At 49.2% G+C, this 10,919-nt stretch overlaps 1 protein-coding gene across 2 annotated transcripts in view; it reads left to right on the forward strand.

Moving 5' to 3' along the window:
- Positions 1-10,919, forward strand: part of LOC134958466 (laminin subunit beta-1-like) — a 195,008-nt gene that overhangs the window by 75,898 nt on the left and 108,191 nt on the right. For both annotated transcript variants that reach the window (XM_063941097.1, XM_063941098.1), the window contains exon 2: positions 5,817-5,912. In XM_063941097.1, the coding sequence (XP_063797167.1) occupies positions 5,876-5,912 (37 nt within the window). In that variant the 5' untranslated portion in view covers positions 5,817-5,875. The remainder of the gene's footprint in view (positions 1-5,816; positions 5,913-10,919) is intronic.

Consider the following 10,919-nt stretch of genomic DNA (forward strand, 5'->3'; position numbering starts at 1 on the left):
TATAAAGAAAGAAAAAAAAACCACGGTTAGGTGGTATATACAATTATGGACGGGCTGCCGAGTGCCGACACAGAGGTAGCCACAGCCGTGAACTACCGCACTGTACTGTGTCTGCTGCTAATATATAGACTGGTTGATAAAGAGATAGTATACTACTAATATTATATATACTGGTGGTCAGGTCACTGGTCACTAGTCACACTGGCAGTGGCACTCCTGCAGCAAAAGTGTGCACTGTTTAATTTTAATATAATATTATGTACTCCTGGCTCCTGCTATAACCTATAACTGGCACTGCAGTAGTGCTCCCCAGTCTCCCCCACAATTATAAGCTGTGTGAGCTGAGCAGTCAGACAGATATATAATATATATAGATGATGCAGCACACTGGCCTGAGCCTGAGCAGTGCACACAGATATGGTATGTGACTGACTGAGTCACTGTGTGTATCGCTTTTTTCAGGCAGAGAACGGATATATTAAATAAACTGCACTGTGTGTCTGGTGGTCACTCACTATATAATATATTATGTACTCCTGGCTCCTGCTATAACCTATAACTGGCACTGCAGTAGTGCTCCCCAGTCTCCCCCACAATTATAAGCTGTGTGAGCTGAGCAGTCAGACAGATATATATAATATTATATATAGATAATAGATGATGCAGCACACTGGCCTGAGCCTGAGCAGTGCACACAGATATGGTATGTGACTGAGTCACTGTGTGCTGTGTATCGCTTTTTTCAGGCAGAGAACGGATTATAAATAAAACTGGTGGTCACTGGTCACTATCAGCAAAACTCTGCACTGTACTGAGTACTCCTAATGCTCCCCAAAATTAGTAAATCAAGTGTCTCTCTAATCTATTCTAAACGGAGAGGACGCCAGCCACGTCCTCTCCCTATCAATCTCAATGCACGTGTGAAAATGGCGGCGACGCGCGGCTCCTTATATAGAATCCGAGTCTCGCGATAGAATCCGAGCCTCGCGAGAATCCGACAGCGTCATGATGACGTTCGGGCGCGCTCGGGTTAACCGAGCAAGGCGGGAAGATCCGAGTCGCTCGGACCCGTGAAAAAAAACATGAAGTTCTGGCGGGTTCGGATTCAGAGAAACCGAACCCGCTCATCTCTAGTCCTGAGGCAATCTAGGCAAGTTAGAAGCAGAAAGAAAGTGAGAGACTAGGTCGGAGTGGGGCAGAGGGGAAGAACCAGGTGAGGGGGGTGGAAGGTTGTACAGGTCAGCGTAATAGGATTGGAAGGCAGCCCTGATGGCGGTGGGGTCTTGAACAAGCTGATTGAGAGAGTTTCTGATAGAGATAATATTAGTTTTGGCTCTCGTGGAATGGAGTCGTGCCGCTAGGATCTTGTCCGCCTTGTCTCCTTTCTCGTAAAAAGACTGGCGAAGCCACTTAAGATGTTTGGCCACCCGTCTGGAGAGAAGGAGATCAAGTTCTGCCTTAACAGTACGGAGTTCAAACAAGACAGCCTGGTCGGTGGACGCCTTATGCTGGGTCTCAAGTGTGTGGAGTTTAATAGAGAGTTTGTTAAACTGGGTGAGGGATTGCTTTTTCGTTTTTGAGGCCAGGCTGATAACGTGCCCACGAAGAACTGCCTTGTGTGCCAGCCAGAGAGTGGACCTAGAAATGTCAGGAGTATCGTTCAGGGTAAAATAGTCGGAGATCGTGTCCCGAAGATGGGAACGTATCTCCGGGTTGTGAAGGAGGGAGTCGTTAAGACGCCATGTCATGGGGCGGGGGCGTGAGATCAGACCCGAGAGATCGCAGGAGATAGGGGCATGATCAGACCAGATCAATGGGTGAATATGGGCATCGTGGAGATTTAAGGCGAGATCGTGGCTGAGCAGGACCATATCAATGCGGGAGTAGGAATTATGAGGAGCAGAATAAAAGGTATAGTCACGAGCAGAGGGGTCTTTTATCCTCCAGGAGTCATAGAGAAGCTGGGATTGCATGAGACGGAGGAGGGATCTGGAGCGGAGGGAGTCCGACGGGGAAGCAGTGGGGGAGAGGGAAGCGGTCTATCTGTGGGTTTAAAATGGAGTTAAAGTCCTTAGCAAGTATGAGGTCGCCTTGCCGGACTCGAGTAAGGAGAGTATCTAGCTTTGCAAAGAATCATTCCTGTCGTTGGTTAGGGGCATAGACGTTGGCTAGGGTACAGAGTTTGTTATTAAGTTTCCCCACCAAGACAAGAAACCGGCCATCTTTGTCGGCATGAGAATCTAGAAGCTCAAAGGTGAGGTGGCGGGCAAATAAAATCGCAACCCCCCGTTTCTTAGCCGAATGGTCACAGGCATGGAAAGAATCAGGGTATGGTTTACATTTCAGCGTAGGATGGGAGTTATGTAGGAAGTGAGTCTCCTGGAGAAATACCAGGTCGCCTTTATGGAGTTTAAGGGAGGCAAAGAGCTTACCTCTCTTTTGAGGGCTATTCAAGCCCTTCACATTAAAGGATAGTACCCGGAGACCCATGGGCAAGCAGCAAAGAGGTAGGCAGAATAGAAAGAGCGGAGAGCACTGATAGTAGAGGAAGGAGGAAGAGAGACAGAGAAGAAGGATATAAAGCGAGAGACAACGTGGTCAGAAGGGAAGGAGGAAGGAAAGGAAACCGGGGGGGGGGGTCATCCGGCAGTAGGGGCCAGGACCGATAGTGCTGACAGGGGGAAGGGATACTAGGTGTCGGGAGGGCACCTAGGTCAGCAAGAGGGCTCAAAGCCCTAAGGGGGCGCGGCATGGGGTCCAGATAATGGATCACAAACCACATAGCGAGGGGTAGGAGGCAAACCTCCCCTGGGAGGACCTGAGGGAAAAAGCTGGAAAGAAAACAGGGACAAAGAACAGATGGAGCACCAGCTCCAGAAAGGAAGGGAGGGGCAGGGGGTAGAGAAAAAACAGAATATCAGTTTTCAGCATATTAACATGTCAACAGTGTAACATTATAACAAGAGGTAACAACGAAACAGTCGAGAATCAACTAAGGGGCCGGGAAATCAGGATACGGGAGATCTAAAGTGAAACAACTCCCCGGGTAGGGGAGTGCGACCAGGAAAGGTCGACATAATTATATAGAGAAGGCATTAAATTAGAGAGCTGAAAGTCCATCAGGGAACTGGAGGTGGAGCTGGGGAGGCCGCAGAAGTTGGGACCGTAAACCACTCAGATCGAGGGGGCTGTAGCGGGTCCTGCTGTGTCCGCGGCGGCAGGCGTTGAGTAGGAATATCCTGTTCGGCGGTGTGGATACCCAGCTTGGAGAGCAGCGTTTGAGCCTCGGGTAGATTCCTGGCCGTGAGGAGCTTCCCTTGGTGCCAAACCAGGTTACGGAAAGGGAAACCCCAGCGGTATTTAACATTATGACGGGAGAGCAGGGAAGTGACGGGTTTAAAGTCTCTACGTTTGGCCAGGGTGAGCGGGGATAAGTCCTGAAAAATCTGCAGGGGGTATTCTGGAAAGTCACAGACCCCAGCCGTCGGGCTTCTCTCATAATGGCCTCTTTCGCAGTGAAGTAGTGCAGTCGGAGGATGACATCCCTGGGCTGGGAGGAGTCTTGAGAGCGAGGTCGCAGGGCTCGATGCGCTCGATCTAGGAGAAGATGTTCTTCAGGGGTGTCAGGTGACAGGTGGGCAAAGAGGCGCTTAAGGTAAAGGTCAAGGTGGGCCGCCTCGACCTCCTCAGGAATACCCCGGATCCTCAGGTTGTTTCTCCTCGCCCTATTGTCTTGCTCCTCCCGCAAGTGGGCATCATCTTGGCGGAGTTGATGGAAGTCGGTCTCGACCGTTTGCTGGAACGACACCACCTCTTCCACTCGTCATTCAAGTTGATCGGTTCTGGAGCCAATGTCGGCAATATCGGATTTCAGGGAGTGGAGAGCCTGGACAGAGGTTTTAACATCCCGCATCTCCTTAAGGAGGGAGAGAAAGTCCCTGCGGGTAAGGGGTGTGAGGTCGTCGTCTTCGGCCTCCGAGTCGGAGGGACCATGGGGGGGTTCAGGAGCATCAGGCCTGCTCTTGGCCGGGGTGCTCTTTTTAGAAAGGAATGGTGTGAGGTCGGACCCCTGTGACTTTTTGCCAGCCCATGGCATCGTAAACATATGAGAAAGGGGGTGGACAGCAGGGTGGGAAGTAGAGATGGCGCTCCAGCAGTAAGGCTCAGGACCAGGGGTGGTAAGGCGGGGGCCCTAGAGAGGTGTCATGACGTGGCCAGCCGAGCAAGGTGGGTGGAGCAGGTCCGGGGAGTCTCGGCAGAGAGGGGGGCCCACGTGGTCCCGGAGAGGAGCCAGACAGTCAGAGGTCGTAGAAGGCAGGGCTTTCTGGAGGACCACCCCTGTTTAGGAACCGCGGAGATGAGCCCCGGGCACGGACCAGCCAGTGACCGGGGCAGCACCAGGACCAGGCAGCAGGGTAAGGGGCGTCTGCGCTTAGTAGCAGTAATGCTTCCCCCCCCCCCCCCCCCCCGTGGACCGGGAGCGGCAGGAGGCCGCATGGTGGTGCAGGAGCGTGCAGGGCCAGAGAGGGTGCAGAGGCCCCCAGGCAGAGTATAATGTGGGCTCCGGAGAGCTGCAGCGGGGGGACCCCCAACGCGGGGTGCTGATCCGCAGGAGCGACAGAGAGGCGCAGGCCGTCAGGGGAGGGGGAAGGCAGAGCCCTCCAAACAGCAGGAGCACAGGGGGATGGGGTCCGGCCAAGTAATCTAGGTAGAGCCGGTGCAATAGTAGAGGCCCACGGAGCCAGCCCCAGGACAAGAGCTCAGGAGGGAAGGGCTGGTGCTTCCCCCGGCGCTCCAACCAGGGCCCCCGGCGGCAGGCGCCCACAGGGAGGGAGTGTAAGGCCGCAGTGGGGAGCGAAACGTCTCCGGGCAGAAGGGCGGCTCACCTCTGCTCTATGCAGCATCACCCGGGCCGTGCGTCCCCCGCAGCTCCCCCCGGCTCATGAGGTCAAAGATGGCCGCCGCCGCGACTCCGGACTCCCCGCGGCCGCGTTCAGCCGCTTCTCCAGCCCCCCCCCAGCACCACCAGCCACAGCGGTCCCGAAGAAGGGGGTCCGGGCACAGACGGCAGGGCGTGGGCCCCCGGCAGGCTCTCCACAGGCAGGTACAGTAGGCGGCTGGCGGCGCCGGACCGAAATCGAGGCCCCGGCGTCTGGATGGTGGACAGGCCGCAATCCGCAGGAGCCAGGAAACCGGCTCCCCGATTCCGCGGCGCTGGTCCACCTCGGAGAGGGGGATCACAGGAGAGCAGGGGCCAATGTTTAGGAGGGATATAGGGCACGAGGGGAGAGGCACGGAGGAATTATCTCCCCAGCTGCAGTGGAGCTCCCCGTTCGTGCTGCCAGTCCGTTCGGCCTCCAGGCCACGCCCCCCTCCGTGAAATCCCTTTTTAAGCACAACAGTGCAAGCGTTTGTAGGCAGGTAGGGGTGACTCCAGATCCTCCACAGGTGGTGATGTCCAAGGGAAATGCTGTCCAATTGTTGCCGTAAGGTAGAGTTGGATGGAATGTCCAGAAATAATGAGGGGATTTAAAAGGTGTGTCCGACAATCTCAACGCGTTTCGCTGGTATTGACAGCCCAGCTTCCTCAGGAGTTCCTACCACCCCCTACACCAGCAGCTTTTGACAGCGCACTCCTACTTATTCTTTTACACTCTTGGGACTGGTAAAATGTCAACCCTGGTGGCAATATGAAATTAGGTAAATCTATATAGTGAAAAATACATGAGAGTTTCAGTGTGTTTTTATTTATTAATTTTATTTATGTTGGGATGTATTGAAATGTACTAATTAAAATATGTTTTATTTTTTTTTAGATTGTGAGCTGACTAGAACTTGCAGAAATTCCATGTGCAGATGACTCTGAGGAAACAGTATGGAGACAGAAATATTTGTGTGCATCCTGCTGTTTGGTGAGCCTCCTGCTTATTCCTTACCCATCCTGCCTCATGCATTCTTTTCTTTCAGCAGATAGAATGTATAATATTGTAGTTTCCTCCCAATGGAGTCACGTTAGAGGTAACTGTGTAGCAATATAATAAGTCGCTTTTCTCTGAGCCCTGTCACTGTATTCAGCTCTGCTTATACCTGTCAAAGAACAAAGTTTCCAGCTCCATAGCCATTGATTCTATCCACTGTGCTACGGATGGATGGTGTGTGTGTGTATATCTCCCAGGTGTCATTTTGTTGTCTTGCTTCCAAGAGAACCACTTAGCTGGGGTACCTATCAGAGATGTCCCCCATCTGACCGAGCTCAGTTCCCAAAGGGCCAGTTGTTAGGAACAGTGCTGAAGTCAATGAGCTAGTGAATTTAGACTCATGTGGGATGAAGCTGAAGTTGGTGGGTAGGTGAACATAGAATTGTGAGGGATGAAGGCAAAGTCCAAGGGTGAGAGAAGGTAGAATAGTGAAGAAAGATGCTGTAGTCTATAAGTTAGAGAAGGTAGAATAGGAGAGACAAAGCCAAAATGTATGTGTTTGGGAAGGTAGAATAATGAGGTAGGAAGCCAAAGTCCATGGGTTGGAGACAGTAGAATAGTGAGGGACAAAGTCAAAGTCCATGGGTTGAAGACAGTAGAATAGTGAGGGACAAGGTCAAAGTCCATGAGTTGGAGACAGTAGAATAGTGAGGGACAAAGTCAAACTCCATGGGTTCGAAACAGTAGAATAGTAAGGGACAAAGTCAAAGTCCATGGGTTAGAGAAGGTACAATAATGGGGTTTAAAGCTGACATTCATGGGTTAGAGAAGTTAGAATTGTGAGGGACAAAGCCAAAGTCCATGGGTTTGGGAAGGTAGAATAATGAGGTGCATAGCTGAAGTCAATGCACAGGCAAATAAAACAAAACCCTCTGAATCACCAAGTGAGGAATGCTAATTCAACTCTGCTCATGAAATGCTTGGTAGAACTGCTGGCCTCATACAGAAGAGGCCTCTTAGTTCTGATTCATTCAACGTTCATCAGACGATGGTGGTGCACTGCCACCTGTCGTCTCTAGCTGGCATTGTGGTGGATCCTTACATGGTGTCAGTGATACTAGTGCACTGGCACCTGTTATCCATAGCTGGTATTGAGGTGGATCCTCACACATTGTCAGTGATGGTGATGCACTGCCACCTGTTGTCCATAGTTGGTATTGCGGTAGATGCCCATACAGCATCAGTGATTATGGTGCACTGCCACCTGTCATCCATAGCTGGTACTGTGGTGGATCCTCACACAGTGTCAGTGATGGTGGTGCACTGCCACCTGTCGTCCATAGCTGGTATTGTGGTGCATCCTTACACAATGACAGTGATTCTGGTGTACTGGAACCTATCGTTCATAGTTGGTATTGAGGTGGATCCTCACATGGTATCAGTGATGGTGGTGCACTGCCACCTGTTGTCTATAGCCGGTATTGCGGTGGATCATAACGCAGTGTCAGTGATGGTGGTGCACTACCACCTGTCGTCCATAGCTGGTACTGTGACAAAACCTCCACACCATGTGATTGGATAGGTGCCCTGTTCTCTACACCCATACTGTATTCCAAATCTCACAGTGGTCATCAAATGGAATTTCTACACTAACAGAGAGCAATTGTGAGTCCCTAATCGCTATGGGAAAGACAAGGAAATGGGAGATGGGTGGTTGCCATAGTCTTTACCCACCTGACTTTGGAGACATGACTTTGCTCACACATATTTTGAGTTTAGGAAAGAGCGCTTGTTGGTGAAAATAGTTCTGCTCCTTTGCACAGTGTGAGCTATGAGTCTGGAGCTGAGATAGATTCTCCTCAGCCAGCAGGGTTATAGAGATCACATAATAGCTGAAATGCCAGCATTAGACTGCAACCTCTGAAGCATGGAATATATGTCTTGTGATTCTTGTGAGGTGCAGTGGATAGGAAAGGAATGTGCGCTTGGTCCGTTGCCTGCTTTCTTACAAGAACACAGTGTTCTTCTAAGCTTCAGTCTGGATTCTCAATGCGTGATATACATCCACACTGGCCATGACTTGTTTCACCGTCATTTTAAAGTGACCGTTTCCATATTTTTTTATTTTTCCCATTTTTGTTTGTGTAGTGGAAACATTAAGGGATGAATGTGTAAAATAATTATTGTTATTGAACTTTATATATTTCTATATATTTTTAGAGGGTCCCACACTATAGCTGCCATTGTTTGACTTATCTTTCCCATGATCCCTCTCTTTTCCCATAAAGCACTCCTGCTACTCTTATGGAGAGATGTGATAATGCTTTTGTTATGCAATAACACAGGGCAAAGTCTAGTGACAAAGGAGACAAAATGTATGACATTATTTAGGGACAATTGCAGGATTTGCAATGGGGTGTTTATGTATATTTACACATATATCCACCTTTTTGACCATATCCATAATTTATACAGCAATTGCTTTTAATTATAAGGGCACAGCAGTGAGCATAGCAGGTGCCTTACCTGTAATGCAGTGAGCCATTGACAATCAAAGACTCATGAGAGCTACCGGGGAAGCGACGTATTAGTGCCGCTGCGGCGATATACGGGAGCGTGGGGGTTTTCTCCTAGGTACTCAGAAACCTCCCCTGTGTGCGCCACTGTCATTGTGATGTGTAGCCAGAAAATGACAAGAAAATGTCATTCGGAAATGACAATAAATAAGGTAAAGTGGCAGCAGATGGTCTTCTGAATTTGCTTGCAGTGCGCACAGAGAGATTATAGCATTATAGCATCACTATTACTATATCCAGTACCTTGTGAGGGTGGAATACACAACCCTTGGAAGTTATTACCCAAAATGCCTACACCAATCCTGTATTATGCTTTCTGTGTGCTAAAGGTTTTCTTTTATGTCTGTGTTGCTTGTCAATTGTTGTATTACTCAAATCCTCTGTATAATGGGGGTCATTCCGAGTTGTTCGCTCGCAAGGCGATTTTAGCAGTATTGCACACGCTAAGCCTACGCCTACTGGGAGTGAATCTTAGCTTCTTAAAATTGCGAACGAAAGATTCGCAATATTGCGAAAAGACATCTCTGTGCAGTTTCTGAGTAGCTCCAGACTTACTCGGCATCTGCGATCAGTTCAGTGCTTGTCGATCCTGGTTAGACGTCACAAACACACCCAGCGTTCGCCCAGACACTCCTCCGTTTCTCCAGCCACTCCCGCTTTTTTCCCAGAAACGGTAGCGTTTTTTTCACACACTCCCATAAAACGGCCAGTTTCCGCCCAGAAACACCCACTTCCTGTCAATCACGTTACGTTCGCCTGAGCGATGAAAAAGCCGTGAGTAAAATACCAAACTTCTTAGCAAATTTACTTGGCGCAGTCGCAGTGCGGACATTGCGCATGCGCACTAAGCGGAAAATCGCTGCGATGCGAAAAAATTTACCGAGCGAACAACTCGGAATGAGGGCCCATGTGTATTGTTTTTGATGTCTGTAAAGCGCCTTGAGTCCTGTTGGAGAAAGAGTGCTATATAAATAAAATTATTATTATTATTATTATTATTATTATTATTATGCACATCCAGTTTCTTTTAAGTTTACTGTGATAGATTAGGATCATGGCTATTTTATTCTCGCATTTGGGTGGTCATTCCGAGTTGATCGCTCGCTAGCAGTTTTTAGCAGCCGTGCAAACGCTAAGCCGCCTCCCACTGGGAGTATATTTTAGCTTAGCAGAAGTGCGAACGAAAGGATCGCAGAGCGGCTACAAAGTTTTTTGTGCAGTTTCAGAGTAGCTCAAAATCTACTCAGCGCTTGCGATCACTTCAGACTGTTCAGTTCCTGTTTTGACGTCACGAACACGCCCTGCGTTCGCCCAGCCACGCCTGCGTTTTTCCTGGCACGCCTGCGTTTTACAGAACACTCCCTGAAAACGGTCAGCTGCCGCCCAGAAACGCCCACTTCATGTCAATCACACTGCGGCCACCAGTGCGACTGAAATGCTTCGCTAGACCATGTGCAAAACTACATCGTCCGTTGTGCTTGTACGACGTGCGTGCACATTGCGACGCATGCGCAGAACTGCCGTTTTTTAGCCTGATTGATGCGCTGCGAACAACTGCAGCTAGCGATCAACTCGGAATGACCACCTTAGGGGGTTGTTTTGAGATCCGTTGCATTTTGGCCCAAAAAAGTAGAAATTCATATCCACGCATAACACAGCACTAAGAAATTATTTTTGGAGGCCATTTATATATAAAAAAAAAAAAAAAAAAAACCTCCTGCTGAGATTACAGCTCCGATAAAAGATTATCCTGGTGAAGAGTGAATAGTAAGGTGCAAGCTCTTATTATCACTTTACTTCCGCGTCGTGTCCCGGCTCACCTATGGCCTGCTTCTCGGTCAGACGCGCATGTGGCAAAGTAAGATATGTGCTGGATCAGGCACACACACATGGGGGGATCGATAGAGCCTGCGGAGTAATTATCATTAATGGAGCACACTCTCCATGAAATGGGTATTTTTAGGCAGTAACTGGACCGTCACCGTGCAGACACACGGACCTGTTGTGCCCCGTGGAAGTGTCACACGTGTGTCGTGGCGTGTAAGCCGAGCTCTGTGCTCGATCACAGGCGTGTGGAGGGAAATTGGACGCCTGTTACAGACATTTTTGCACCTAGCATGAGGTTGCGTGCAAGGCCAGATACCAATAACGTTGGCTGCAGATGTAAGCAGTGGGCGGAATAGGCTTCCACGTGCAGGTAAACAAAAAACAAATATAGAGGCTGCGCTATTCCAAAGATGTACCAACAATAATATAAATGTATCAATAATACTTTTTAATATTAAAATATGGAAAATAGCATGGTGAATACACCATAGACATGCAACATGAATTGCAATTAAAAATTAAAAAAAACATGCAATTTTAAACTGTATGTATTAGTTAGGTTACCCAAGTGGACAAGAATTGGACATATTGAAGAGTG

Source organism: Pseudophryne corroboree, chromosome 9 (genome assembly GCF_028390025.1).
Source record: "Pseudophryne corroboree isolate aPseCor3 chromosome 9, aPseCor3.hap2, whole genome shotgun sequence".
NCBI lineage: Eukaryota > Metazoa > Chordata > Amphibia > Anura > Myobatrachidae > Pseudophryne > Pseudophryne corroboree.